Source organism: Musa acuminata, chromosome BXJ1-9 (genome assembly GCF_036884655.1).
Source record: "Musa acuminata AAA Group cultivar baxijiao chromosome BXJ1-9, Cavendish_Baxijiao_AAA, whole genome shotgun sequence".
Lineage (NCBI taxonomy): Eukaryota > Viridiplantae > Streptophyta > Magnoliopsida > Zingiberales > Musaceae > Musa > Musa acuminata.
In genome coordinates this window covers 9,225,001-9,240,084 of record NC_088335.1, presented here as the reverse complement: position 1 = coordinate 9,240,084, position 15,084 = coordinate 9,225,001, and the positions used below count along the sequence as shown (strand labels likewise).

General features: G+C 41.4%; 1 protein-coding gene and 1 pseudogene across 1 annotated transcript in view; both read left to right on the top strand.

The window, feature by feature from the left end:
• Window positions 1–43: 43 nt before the first annotated feature.
• Window positions 44–1,900, top strand: LOC135594523 (eukaryotic initiation factor 4A-1-like; annotated as a pseudogene).
• Window positions 1,901–2,426: 526 nt separating this feature from the next.
• Window positions 2,427–15,084, top strand: part of LOC135593070 (uncharacterized) — a 14,283-nt gene continuing 1,625 nt past the window's right edge. The window contains exons 1-11 of the mRNA XM_065082878.1: window positions 2,427–2,687; window positions 3,217–3,344; window positions 3,426–3,497; window positions 3,569–3,682; window positions 11,535–11,603; window positions 11,673–11,729; window positions 13,209–13,262; window positions 13,345–13,407; window positions 13,496–13,558; window positions 14,331–14,495; window positions 14,619–14,774. Coding sequence (XP_064938950.1) covers window positions 2,522–2,687; window positions 3,217–3,344; window positions 3,426–3,497; window positions 3,569–3,682; window positions 11,535–11,603; window positions 11,673–11,729; window positions 13,209–13,262; window positions 13,345–13,407; window positions 13,496–13,558; window positions 14,331–14,495; window positions 14,619–14,774 — 1,107 coding nt within the window. The 5' untranslated portion in view covers window positions 2,427–2,521. The remainder of the gene's footprint in view (window positions 2,688–3,216; window positions 3,345–3,425; window positions 3,498–3,568; window positions 3,683–11,534; window positions 11,604–11,672; window positions 11,730–13,208; window positions 13,263–13,344; window positions 13,408–13,495; window positions 13,559–14,330; window positions 14,496–14,618; window positions 14,775–15,084) is intronic.

Below are 15,084 nucleotides of genomic sequence, written 5' to 3'. Positions count from 1 at the left end.
GCAGACATGAGAACGGCAGCTGATAGAACACAATTTGATGCTCATCAATATGATGCGAAGCCAGATGAGCTGTATGTTACTTGCTTGTTAATTGTCATCTTTTATTCTTTTTGTAATGTACTTGATAATCTGCATATGCTCAGTATATGTTTTTTTTTACTCTTTTTATTTGTTTTGTCATGGTATGGTTTTGACTTGATATGGGGATATAGGTCAGCAGTACATGGACAAGACCTTCAGTTCTTATTATGAGGTTCATGAGAGTTTTGAAGCTATGGGACTACAATAAAGATCTTCTTAGAGGCATATTTGATTCTTTAATTTTGCCTTTTTCTAATATTATCTGGTGCTGTGCATAGCTTAGGACAATGATATGTCATGTTTCTTTGTTTACTACCAGTGGCTTTAAGAATCCTTCTGCAATTCTACAAAGAGGAATTGTTTCCTTCTGTAAGGGACTTGATGTTATTCAGCAAGCACAGGCAGGGCCTGGAATGACTGTAGCTTTATGTTCTGGAATTTTACAATGGCTTGTGTATAGTTTCCATGAGTGTCAGGCTTTGGTTCTTTCTCCAACTAGGAAAGGAGCACAGAAAATTGAAAAGATGTTGCGAGCACTGGGATGCTATCTGGTTGTGAAGGTTTATGCTGCTACTGGAGCAACTAGCGTTTGTGAGGATCAACAAGATTTTTCAAATGGCTTCCATGTCACTGTGGGTACTCCAGGTTGCATTCTTGACATGTTACTGCTCCTCCCTAGCTTCCTTGGGATGTTTGGGTTGGGTCATGCAGATGTGATGCTGGATCAGGTTCTCTTTTGGCCTAACATAAAATTGTGTTTGTTGCTATTTCTTCTGTTCTTATATTAGGATGGATTTTGAACTATAAAATCTTTTTTGTGACAAAGATGTTTGCATGGCTACTGAGGTGGTTGTTGACTGGTTTGCCGACCAAGGGAAGGGGCCTTCTTTCTTTCTTTCTGTTGATGGCAACTGTTGTATTTGATATTTGATTACCTGTCTTCAAACCTTTTGTGGTGATTGTCCTTTCTTTCTGTTCTCATGTGCATTTCGAATCTCTTTAGTTGGATTTGGATGTATACCATTTTTCCTTGCACACACAATAGACCAAAATTGACATGAAATTTTACCGTACAACTATGGTTGCATGTCCATGACAGAGATATGATTTAAGGCATATGCTTATTGTACAGCCATAAGGGGAGTCCATCATATGCTCCCTCTCTATTGTGGACTTATGTTCCCATTTATTTGATGTAGATTTTGATTGCCAAAGCATGCTTAAGTTTATTGATAACAATCATAATCTGTGGTTGCAGGTTTTTGACATCTTCAAACGTCTTCCTTCAAGGATTCAGGTTGGGCCCTTTTCTACTACAACTAACGTTGCTTTATCTTCTTTATTGCAGTTCATGACTTATGAAAATGATAATTTGCTAGGAATAAACAGTTGAAACTTTCTTCAGGTCAGGAAAGTATTCCAGCTTCTTCCATCCAAGGTACAGGATGGGCTTTCTCTGCTACAATGCCGTAAGATTCAGTATAAACCCGTAAGGATTCTTCTGAAGCAAGATGAGCACATCGGCAAACATATTAAGCAGTTCTATGTTGATGTGGAGGAAGAAATGAAGTTGGAGTCCCTGGTCAATCTCCATGATGCTTCGGCCACCACTGAAAGCATCATCGTCTTTGTTACAGCAAGCACAAAGCTCTCTCTGACTGACAATATTAGGACATGGCTCAGAACAAATGGGATGCGCTCAAGCATGAACTCGAATAGGTTTGTTCTCGTGTTCTTGTCGCCACCGATCATAAATTATGATCTGCCAGCTCGTGCCAGAAGAAGTGTATGTTTTGGCAGGAGGAAGAATGCTGTATGACAAAGAGGATGTGTTCATGAACTCTCTCTCGTCTACTTATGCTTTTGTAAGGTATTTATGTCCTTTCCTCCTTGTATAGATTCAATTAGTTGCAATATTTTGGTTTATTATTGTTATTAACATATTGAGGGCATGAAATCTCATCTTACAAATTCAAAAGGGTGTCTGCAAAATAGTTTTTGTAAAAATTAAAGCATGATGGCTCAGATTCTAGTGAAAAAGAAAATTCTTTTTATATTCTTTTTTCTTTGAAAAAAAGAGAAAAATCTCTGCATATTTTTTATTTAAAAATTCTAAATTTTTTTTGCATAATTTATAAAACAATTAATTCTAATAGTCATTTTTGAATCTTTTCCCTGCAATGAAATGAAAGGTCTTAACGTAGAAAGCAATTACAAAAGAATGGGTTTGGGTTGTGGGTTAGGGTTGTTAACCTTTTAAGATCTACGCACGTGATTTGATTTAATCTGAGCCAACGACTCTTCCATTCCAATCATAATCTCCCTTCCTCACGAGCTCACCGTTGATAAATACCCAACCGACTCGCGGTACATCCTCCCTCCTCTTCCCCGCCGCTCTCTTCCTCACCCACGTCGCGAAAGAGAAGAGAAGGAACTCTTGATGGGGGCGTCGAGGCTGGTGATAGCTTCGATCGTGTTCTTCCTCCTTGTCGCCGGAGTTTGGGCGGAAGAAGCAGCGATCGGCGATGGGATCGCGGAACCTGAGGCGTCCGATTCCGCGTTGAAGCGGGAATTGGAGCTGCTCAGATCGAAGATCCAGGACTTAGGTCAGTCCGGAATGGATCTCGGTTCTTTCCCGTATAGGGCCGTTGATCCGGTTCTCGGTCGCGCTTTGTTTCAACTTTGCATCCCGGTGGCGTTTCTTTTGTGCTTTCTCTCGACTACGTTGCTAATCATTATAAATCAAAACACGAACTTTCTCTCCTAGATAATATGTGGTAGCATGGTGATAATCAGGTTTGATATGATGACTGCTGCATCAAAACACTAATTTTTCTCTCCTAGATAATATGTGGAAGCATAGTGATAATTAAGTTTGATATGACGATCGCTGCCACAATTTTGATCCTCATGGAGGAAATATAGTAATCATGAATTTTACCCTTTTTTTGGTGTCATATATTAGAGATAACGCCACCTTTTGAATCTAGGAACCGGAGATGAGCAATTTTTGTGTGTATTCGTTATTGCATGCTATGATGTTTTATTTGTACAATAATGGCAATATACAATTTATCCACATTAGTTTCTCACTAATGATTTTTTTTTTTTCTGTTTTGGTGATCTTTACTTTAGAGATTGGTATCTCCGATAGGACCCGTGAACTAAATAATAGAGATGACCGCATCAAAAATCTGGAGAAGATTATCCAAGAGAAGTCAGCAACAATTTCCACATTGAATAGTCAAATAGAATCGCTCCAGGTTAACTTTATATGGATGATAGTGTTCTCTCATATGGATTGCCGGATCTTCATGTTGTATTTTCTTCTTTTGCCTTTTCAGAAAAAGGGTGCTCTTGATGCTGAAGAGTTATTAGGGAAAGCATATACTCGAGCTGCTGGACTTGAGAAGCAGGTATGACAGTAGACTAGTTATGTATAACACTTTAAACTGCTGTACTTGTGACACACACCTACCCTGGGCAGGTTGACAATCTCAGAAATGAGCTTGAAACACAGAGCAATAACAGAGGTGCTTTGGAGGCTCGAGCTAGTGAAGCGGAGAAAAAAGTGCAAGAACTGATTTTGAAACTAGAAAATGTAAGTATTTCAAAGTTTCATGCTATTACTTTATGCTTGTGTCATATGCTTGGTACATATCTACATGTCGCTGTTTGTGTTACAATTTTTATCTAATGCAGCATATTTTAATTAGTGTTGTCATTTGTTAGCAATTGAAAATTTGACATGAAGCAAGCACTACACTTGTAATGTCTAAGCTATATTGGAGAAGATATGTTGCTGTTATATACGTATATATTACAAATTTTAGATTGTGTTACAACTGCAAACAACTCTTTGTTTTACTATTTCATGTACTTGAAAATATTCATGCACCAACACTTTTTAACTCATTCTAAAGTGTAGCTGCTGACAACTCATCGTAAAACATATTAATGTGGGTGGTCACTGTATATCAGATGTTCTGGGAGTAAAATTGGTTCAAGGGTATGTGCTAATGTGCTAGCTTGGTAATCTACAATCTAGGGAACACTTACAGAGTGGACAATTAGGGTCGTTTGAGATGATGATAGACACAATAAGAGAGAATTAACATAATATTTTTTTCATGCAAAATTTGTGCATAGGGAATTAATCTAGAGAATGGAGAATACTATATATATATATATGTATATATATGTATATATATGTATATATATATATTTGTATATATATTTATATGTATGTATATATATATATATATATATATATATATATATATATATATATATATATATATATATATACTTTATTTACATCATTGAAAATCCTAAAATGTGGTAAAAATTGATTGTAGAGGAAGATTTGGGATTTGGTACTTGTTATTGAGATTAAAAGAGTTGGCTCTGGAATCATGGTTCTTAAGTTTGTCCTTGGAGAAAAGAGAACTAGTAATATTCAAATGTATGCTCCTGGAATTTGATTAGCAGATTATATCAAATGGAAGCTCGGAAATATGCATGAGAATAAGATATCACATAAAGGAAAATACTTTTACCTACCACATTGGAAAGTATCTATCAAAAAAGATCTTGAAACGTGGAGCACACAAAGAAAAGAACATAGATGACATGGTTGTCAACTTTGACATGACTAATGATAGTACCTGCCATACTTCAGGAGAACAGATGAATCTGATTACATATAAGAACATACTGCTTATTGTCATTTGGTTTTTCCCTTTAGAGGTTAGATAAAATAGCTTTAGTAACACTAGGCATAGGAATGAAAATGGAAAAAAAAAAAAAGAAGATTGAAAAGTATTCAACAACTGAGTGGTGGAATTTGAAAGGTGAAGAGACAGAGAGAGTTGGTTGTGAATTGGATAAAACTAGTAACAGATTATGTATGAGGAATAATAATATTCTATTTTGAGACTGGCAAGCTAACTGTGTGAATGGTTGTTTGTTGATCTAATATTTATTGTAGGATTTGCATCAAGATTTTTAATTTTGTACCGTACTGGTGTATGGCGTACCAAGGCATACCGCTCAGTATATGTATTTTTATATACATATGTTTATATACATATGTATATAAAAATATGTTTATATACGTATGTTTACTCATAAACATATGTATTTTTATATGTTTCTGAGTAATAATTACTAAAAAAATTGTTTATAAAAATATCCCCTTTCCATCTCGAGAGACGGAAAGGGGGTGATGGCGGGGCGGGCGAGGATGCAACACGTCGCCTCCTTCCCCAGCTCGAACTCATCTCCCGTGAGGTACTCCGTAATGCTCCCACGATAGCCGGATCCAGTGGGGATCTAGCCTAGGGCGAGCTCATCTCTCGCTCTCCCACCGCTGCCGCCCTCAGCGACTGTGAGGAAGAAGACCAAGATACCAACGAGAGCGAGAAGAGGAAGCAGCAGTCCTACTTGGGCTAGGATCCCTTCCTTCGTCGTTGACCGTGACCTCCCCATCCACAGCGGCTATGATCCCTCGCCCCCTACCACATTTCGCCCGATGGAGCGAGGACCCGCCCCCTACAGTGTTCCGCCCGATGAAGCGAGGACCTGCCCCCTATTGTGTTTCGCCCGACGGAGCGCTTCTTTGTGTCCCGCCACGTCCAACCCTCTTCTCTGTCAAGCCTTTTTCGTCCAACGAGCGCCGCAACCTTGTCTTCCTCGCCATCATGCTCTTCGTTCTTTCTACTTACTGATACCACCTGGTAGTGAGCGGTCCACGTATCGGTCAGCTGGCGGACCGGTACGTATCGCTTGGTACAGGTGGTACAATTCGAAATTTAAAACCTCGATTTGCATAACATTCTTATTGTTACTTAACAAATGTTACGAAACTTGTTGCTTATATGGTCTTATCCTGTTTTTGATAACATGTTTTACTACTGCTTAATCAGGATCAAACAGTACACATCATTTACTTGTTTGGTGGGGTTTCCCTGGGACCCTTGAGTTAGTAAAGTATTTTACTCGCTTGGCAGCTTTGAAGAAACCATATCATGTTACTTGCCAAACATTATGAATGTTGAGCTGACCCGATAACCAATTAACCTAAGAAGAACATACTAAATATGCAATCTGTCACCATGTCTAGTACTCGAAACATCATTTTTTTCTCTTTATTTTTTCAATTGTGATACTTGCCATGGCACATGCAAGATGTTTCCTAGTGGTATCAAGGCATAACTGTGCCTTTTATGCATTATGTCCAGGTGTCCTGTTTTGGTGTATCCGTGCTTTTGGAACCAGATTTGTTTTTTTGCGACGCAAGTAACCCACCTATCTTTATATTACCGTATTGTCACGACCTTAGCTGGTTTTGCCTAAGGCGTGCGGCACCCTCGCGCGTCCGTCCGCAAAGGTCAGCCTCCCCGAAGCCTCCCATTGTCCCTTAGGACCAACAAAAGAGAGAACGGGTTAAAGAGAACGCCTCAATCGGGATCCACAAGCAAACATGTCCGAAAAACACTTCATAGACAATGCAAATTACAAACAGACTTTACAAGCTCTGAATAGTTGCACAACAAAGGGTAAAATGGTCCATTACAGACCGAAAAGCTCTCGAACGTGTCCACATGACACAACCTTTATTTACAAGCCTAAAGAGGCCACCAACCCAACTAAAATGGGACTATTAAGCCTTCGGCCGCCCCTTTACATTCTGTACAAGGCATGAACATGCCAAAAGACAACGGACAGACATAAGCATTACATCCAACATCTTGTTTAGAAGTTTGTCCGTTACATTCTCCCCCACTTATCTCTTCGACGTCCTCGTCGAAGCCTTTGTGAACACTGCAACTCTTCGCCTTTGCTGAGTCTTCAATCTTCCGCTCCAGCTGCAATGCGCCTCCTGGCTCCCAGCTGCTCTCCGCTGCTGTTTCTGAGTAGTCGAACCTTTGATCCGCCATGCTGCTTCAACTCGCCAATGACTCTGACTCTGGTGTGGGGTTGGCTGAGTTGTATTGATCCTCGTTGATTCCTGCGGATCCACCAAATGAAGGAAAAGACCATTCTTACTGCGCCAGTTTCTCAAAATTTCCACATGCTGCTTGAACTGGGTGGATGCTTGTTGGAGCTTTAACGAGCATTGCCTCGCAAACTTCTGAAGTTTTGGGTCCTTCCTCCACAAAATCTGCTCATTGACTCTTCTTTCAGTTAGTTGTCACATCCAAGTAGGTTCGCATCACTTCCGCTTTCGATTGGCATTTCGTTGGGAAATGAAGCGGACAATCTACTCTCAGTAGCACTGATCACCGTTGGTGAGGATTTTGACAACTATTGTCTTCCATTATCTTCGAAGGGTCTTTGAACTTGTGCAGAGCTCCTCTGCTGGATAGATAAGAGAACTGGGGTACTCGGTTTCGCCCATTCTCTTAAGAGTTGAGAAGGCAAAGGTTACTTGACTTCGCCCGCCTCCTCGAGGTTGTACTTCATGCATCGAGCTGGTTACTGGCCTTCCCCTGCTCTTTGCTCACACTTCTGAAGCACTTGAAGTGTTTGCACTCCTTGCGTTGAGTTAGCTACTGTGATTCACCTTCTCAATGCCATTGAACTTCTGGAATGCAGGAAGTTTTCACCCCAACTTGGAGTAATTCTCTGATAGATAAGGTCGCCTCTGGGATTGTACCGTCTTCTCCATCAACCCTGCCGCCTACTCCACTGAGTAGCAAAGGTACAGCACCGCGTACTGCCTGCTTCGTTCCTTGGTCGTGCACTCTTGCATGACCCGAAGTCCTTCACTTACGGCTATCTTGATGAGAAACTTGTTGACACCGGTCTTACGAAGTTTCTTGGCCTCTGCCCTTCAGCCTTGTCTCGGTACTTGGAGATTGCCTCTGCATGCTCCACCTCCTCGGCCCCTTTCACGACCAAGCGCTCTCCCTCCGTGAGAGCAAGGGATCAATGACTTGCACGGAAGTCCCGCCTCTGCGGTACCATGGCGCTGCCATGCCCATGGCCCTACTATCCGTCGCCTCGCCTCTGTATCCCTTTCCTTCACAATCAGTAGAGATGTCTCCGTGGCACTCCTCTGAGTCCACCTCCATTCTAACTGATGCTTGATTTTGGGTAGCTAAGTCCCTCTGGACTCGTCGTCGCTTCCTCGCCCCTTTCGACCTCCTGCTTCAACACCTCTGTGTTCTCCAAGCAGTCTGTTTGGTCGATGGAAAGACAGACTGCAACTCCCATGCATGGCCTCTGCCATCACATTGTCGGGTTTGCACCGATTCTGTTCTCCTTAGCTTCCTTGGTAGCAACGTTCGCTTACTCGACCTTGTCCTCTGACTTGTCGGGCTCCCTTAAGCGAATATGAGCTCTGGAGCAGTCCAACTCTCCAGCTGCTTCGATCATACCTCTGCATGATCAAGTCCCTCTCATGGGACTCACTGGTACTTGCATTCGAACTTTTCCCTTGGTGGAACCCAGCCCCCATATGCTGATGACCAAGGTTTTCATCCGATGCAAAATTCGGTGCACGCCCGGAAGACCCGCCTCTGCGGTACCATGGCCTTCACTCCTTGAATCCATAGCCCTTCTTGCCGTCGTGTTGTTCACCAAAGCGGAGCTCCCAGTAGCTCCCGATCATACCTCCATATGATCTCATCCCTCACGGGACTATGTCGTGTGTGTCGCATTGCCACGAACTGTTCCACCACGATCCGCTGCACCATGTCGCCTCCTGGTGACATCTCCATTGCATTCTGATCCTTGTGGAATAAACTCGAATTGTGAACCCTCCATGTGTGGCCTCTGCCAATACATCGCAGGGTCTCCTCCACCTTCGATTTTGTTCGCTCCTTTGGCAATCGACCTTCATCCACCCACTCTTGGGTCACACCTAGATGAAGCACCGCTCTAGGACAGTCCGTCGCCTAGTAGCTCCCGAAGTCCACCGACTTCGCTGTAATTTGTGCACCATTGCCTGGATCCTGGGCCTCTGCCCCTACCAGCACAATCTCCGCTGCGCACTGCTTTCTTCATAGCAACTCAAATGGCAACACTGTGGCATATTCTTCAAGAGTACCCGCCTCTGCGTCCTCTTGCCCCGTGCTAAGGCCTTCTGTACCCAACTTCGCCTCCGCAAATTGAGTCGCCTTAGTTCCTCCATCGAATGCTCCTCCGAGATAAGGTGCATGTGCCCCGAAGCTCCCTTCGTCTTTGGCACCATGCAAGATGAGTCCGCTCTGTCAGAATGAAGGACCCAGGGAACAGCATGATTCTACTCCTGCCTCTGCAAGAGTTCATGTCCTTGACCTCTGTCTAGGGAAAGCGCTGTGCCTCTGCTCCATGTTCCAACTTCTATGCTGGCTCCCTTCATGCGGCTTGGGTACTTCGCCAAGTTACACCCAAGTTGCTCCGCTCCTCGTTTTTGCATTGAGTCGATGGTGGCCCTCGCGCCCACCATTCCACGGGTCAGCCCTCTCTTGAGTCCGATCTCCATATCGACTCCAAGTGTGCCTCCATTTGAGTTGCTTTGGGTCGCTCCCCCACTTGATCTCGCAATGCATCCACCAATGCATTCTCTCAAGCGAGATCATGCGACGACTCCTCGCCGCTTGCTCAGTCCATCGAGCTTCGTGGAGTTGTTGTTTGTGAGGTACTCCTCCTCAACATGTGAAGTCCGTCTCACATGATTCTCCCTCTGGAGAGCTGAGACTTATCCCTCCTGGATAACTGTCCCGTTGGAGCAACATCTCTCTTCGTTTCGGAGACCACCATCCCCTTGGACTACTCCGATCTGCTGAACAAACTGTGCATTGTTCTGCCTCTTGCAAACGCACTTACTAGATTGCGCCTCCACGTCAATACAGCCACCGCTGCACCCCTCAAGGCCTAGCAACATGCTGAACTCGTTGCACATTTCAGCCTCCTCCGGACGTATCCTTCGCATGTCGAAGAGAAAGTTTCAATGCTCCATGGCGCCGAGTCTCGACCGCCTTGGGATGGCCACGAACAATCCATCGTCCGCATACAAGCCCATGCATGAGTACCGAATTCTTCGAGTTAGCAATTCCCCTCACCTCTGTGAGCTTTGCACAACTCTTTCGGTCGCTGAGCAACTCATTCCACTTTGCATGGTCTCGTCCTTTGCCAAGCGCCTCGCTTGCCTTGAGCACCATCAAGTAAAGTTGTCAACGTTGAGCCGTAGCTCAAACTCAGCCATCCCAACCTTTGTGCGCTCCAAATTCTTCCAAGCTTGCCTGTTCTCGTGGTGCCTCTTGCGCGAAGGGTTGGCCATTCCTCTGAATGCCAATCTCAGATGCCCGCTCCTCTGAGCGACTCTTTTCCCTACATCTCCATGCCCGTTTTCCCTCAAACGGTCGCGCGTGTGCTGACTGCCCTCAACGCAGCCCCGCTAGGTCCCCCACGTTTGCATGTCAAGTGTTTCTATGAGTGCTTGTCCCGCTCTGATACCACACTGTCACGACCTTAGCTGGTTTTGCCTAAGGCGTGCGGCACCCTCGCGCGTCCGTCCGCAAAGGTCAGCCTCCCCGAAGCCTCCCATTGTCCCTTAGGACCAACAAAAGAGAGAACGGGTTAAAGAGAACGCCTCAATCGGGATCCACAAGCAAACATGTCCGAAAAACACTTCATAGACAATGCAAATTACAAACAGACTTTACAAGCTCTGAATAGTTGCACAACAAAGGGTAAAATGGTCCATTACTGACCGAAAAGCTCTCGAACGTGTCCACATGACACAACCTTTATTTACAAGCCTAAAGAGGCCACCAACCCAACTAAAATGGGACTATTAAGCCTTCGGCCGCCCCTTTACATTCTGTACAAGGCATGAACATGCCAAAAGACAACGGACATACATAAGCATTACATCCAACATCTTGTTTAGAAGTTTGTCCGTTACAGTATGTCACTAGAATCTTTGCTGCAAAGCCAGAGGCCAGAATGGGGATAAGGTTAGCAACATGACACAAAGCCTGTGAAACCATGATTGGGAAATCTACTTTGTGACTCTTTAAGACATGGGGGTCTGGATGAGTCTTATATGACAATGGAAATGGAGAAGGTGCCTAAGCAATAAAAAAAATGTGGTTGCTGGTTTGACATATTGGATTCTCTTGGCTTTCATTGGCAGTTTGGTCCTATACATGTGACCATATATTCTATAGAGGAAAGCTGCTTATAAAGAAACGAAAACTGATTTTGACTTGAAATTTAATATTGAGCATTTTACTCTAGTATCGAGATGTACCAAGCTTTTTCTTTTGGCTTTCTACCTGAGGAAGTCACACAAACAGACTCTTATTTTAATTGATAAAAAAGACAACACTTTTTGTTTATCTCAGAAAGTGATTGTGTCTTCCATACTTCTTAGTCTGAAAATTTTAATGGACCTGATATTCTCAAATCCTAGAGTTTATATTGGCTGCTAGTATAAGTTCTTCCATTTATATGTGTAGCTCGAGAAGACAAATGATGAGCAAAAGCACCTAATTAGGAAAACTGAACGGGCACTTCAAGTAGCAAAGGTTTGTCATATCTACCTAATTATAATTTATTTCATATGGATCTTCATATATTTGCTAAATGCTTTTCAGGAAGAGCTAATAATTGTACAACTTGAAGCAACAGCCAAGTTGGAAGAGCTGACAAAGGTGAGGTTTTAAACTAATGATTCCATTAGCTTGTTTGCACCCTTTCCTTCTCTAAGTTTTTGATAGTTTGTAGCTTTTAGATGTATAGGTTTTGCAGTTTCAGTCTTAACAACTTTTGACTGAATTATCCTGTTGGATATTCTGAGCTGATTTTGAGAATCTCAAATGAGATATTGGACGACAGTTTTGAAGTGATCTCGTATCTGATTTTTTTTTAGTTCAGTGGAAGTGTTCATTCTGCAGATGTCTATGAAAGAGAACTAGGGAGATCAGATTTCACTCTTAGTTTCATACCAAGAAAGAAACAAGGAACTATAGTTACCACATTTCATGTGTATTTTATAAAGAAATGAACAGTGGAATGTTGAGTACCCTGGAATTTTCATTCCTGTCAAGTAAAACTACTTTATTCACTTTGGTAGACTGAAAAGGAATGTCCTTTGTGGTGTCATCCTATATGTTCTATGACCTGAATTTATGATTTTAGTCTGACCAGGGATCAATTTGCTCCTAGTTTCCTTTGCATTTGATACATATGCATTAAGGTTTATGTGCCAGTTGGTGTGGGTCAACTCATGTAGCCAGGCCAAATTTTGGCTTGTCTATGCAGGCACAGAGAATGTGCAATCCAGCATACCACAGTATGAGTTGTGCAGAAGGTTATCAATTTCTATGTATGCGTTGATCCTTTGGTAATCGAATACCCTCGTTACAAAATGTTAACTTTATCATTGCACTTCTCTCTCACATGGTTTTAGATCACAAGATTTGCTCATTATTTTGTTTGAAATGTACTTGTTAGCATCATTATTTTGTTTAAACTTGTGAAAATGTGAGAGAGAAAGGATCTTGATGAGTTGATTTTTCCCTCAAATTGTAAGATATCAATGACTTTATTATTTCATGCCAATACGACAATCTTGACACCATTCATTTTATTTCTAAATGTAACTTTTATTTTACAATTGGGGTCGATTTGAAATAAGAGAAATGATCGAGACCATTCATTTTATTTCTAAATGTAACTTTTATTTTACAATTGGGGTCAATTTTGTGCACAATCGAATATTCTGGAAACTACACTTTTTTTTCCCCTCTCTTTTGGGGAGATTTTAGCACCTTGTTGTTGTTAAGCTGCTTAATGTTTGATGTACATTGGTTTCTTCATATTATTTGTGATCAAGGTTTATCATACTATGGTGTACCGCTCGGTATAGGCGGTATATACTGCTCAGTATGGGCGATATATACCAGTCCGATAGGGGACTAACATAGGTGGTACATCGGTATACCCCCATGTATTGTGTGTCAGTACACTAGGTACAGCTCAGTATGTACCGTACCGACAACTGATTAGTATACCGGTATGGACCGGTAAGGCGAATCATGTTTGTGATTACCCACGTGTAATAATAATTCACTTTTTGTTTCTGATTGCATAGTTGACAGAAGTCACAATATCTCTTTGTTGTTTGCCAGATCCATGGAGCTTGGTTGCCTCCTTGGTTTGCAACTCATATAAGTTATTGTCAGGTATGTCCCTTACATGATAGTTTGTACATATGTATATGCATGAGAATTTTCTCTTAGATATAGTTGTAATTCCATGCTTCAGAATCTTGTAGAAACCCATTGGAAGGAGCATGGCAAACCTGCTTTGGATGTTGTCCTCCAAAAGGTTGTTTATCATAATGCATCATGATTTTTAATTAATTTAATACTCTTTGATATTAAATTAAGTCTTTTAAGTCTCAAATTTGTTGCAGGCATCAGATAAATCAGCACAGGCACAGAAATGGCTTGAACCACACTTGGAAATTGTTAAAACTGTAAGTTACTGATCAATATTTCAAATAGTTGAGGTTTTATATTCTTTCTACCTTAATCTGTTTAATACCATAATATTGTACATGTTTTATGATTGTAAATACTAAATACTCCTAGTCCTGGACAAGGTTTAAAATCTTGGTCCAATTCTGATACTGATCAAGACTAGTATGACAATGGTATAAATCAATATACTGACACTTATTATGGGGTGGTACCATCCAGACCAAAGAAAGAATGTGAAAAGGGGGGAGGAGGAGAGCAGATGCTGAGGTGACAGCAACAGAGGAGAGAGAGGAGGAAAAGGAAGAGAGAGTGCTGTTCACAGCCTTCAACAACTGTCAGTAGCTATTGACAGTTGTATACAGTCAGTCCATATTTAAAAAAATTATATATATATATTACAATAGGTGCATACAAAACGGGAAGTGTATAGTTCAATACACCCCGTTCTGAACAGCACCATGTGTTGGTCTCTTGTCAGACCAGTAGATGACATGTCATGCTGGGTATTATGCCTCGTATTTAGAACCTTGCTCCTGGCTACGAAATTCTCCTATCTATATTGGAATTATTTGACTTATTTTACTCTTCCAAGTGGTTTAATGGCATGATGATTTCATGTGAGTAAAATAGGAAGCAGAATTTTGGTTCACTAGTTCCTTCATGGACATTCATCCAGCATACATGTTTGAATAGAAAATCCCTTCAAAGAAGATAGTTCTTGAAATACAGTTTGGTTCAATTCCAATAATTCTTTTCTTTGCTATGAAGAGATGGGTTCCTGCTGTTAAAGAAAGATGGGTAATTCTTGTCACAAGTGCTGAGCCTTATGTGCAACAAGTATCCACAAAAACCATGGAAGTTTATGAGACATCAAAGAATACGATAGCACCACATGTACAAAAAGTACAAAAAGTGGCAGATCCATACTTGCAGGTATTTTTAAGCAGTTCTAAACAGTGATTTTTAAAGTCCTTTATGAATTTGACTATGATGTTTCATTGTTCTTTTTATATTTAGCACTTATGCCTGCAAATTTTCCATATATTATGGCATTAGGAAGCCAAGAAACTTTCAAAACCTTACATCGACCAAGTTGCTACTGTCACCAAGCCTCATGTTGAAAAAGTGAGAATTACTTTGAAGCCCTACACTAAACGAGTAGTTCTTGTTTACAGAAAGCTTCATAAATCAGTGGCAGCTTACCACCGTCAGGTCAGTGTTCATGCTCACCTTTTCTTATAAATTAATTCAATCAGCTATTTTTGGTGTAGTTTGGTTTTTATTTCTTTATGAGTCATTGAATTTAGCATGGCCACAGGTGCACAATTCTTGAAGTTAACAATAGATTTTATTTAAAAGTGCATTTCCTTGCGACATTTAACTGTTTACTTCCATATAAACTGATTAGCCATTAATGAGCAAACTGTTGCAAATGGAATGATGAAAACTGTTCAGAACAACTGGTTAGGAGTTTTACATACCAAGTTCTTGGAGTTTATATCAAAATTTGCTTATCCTTGAT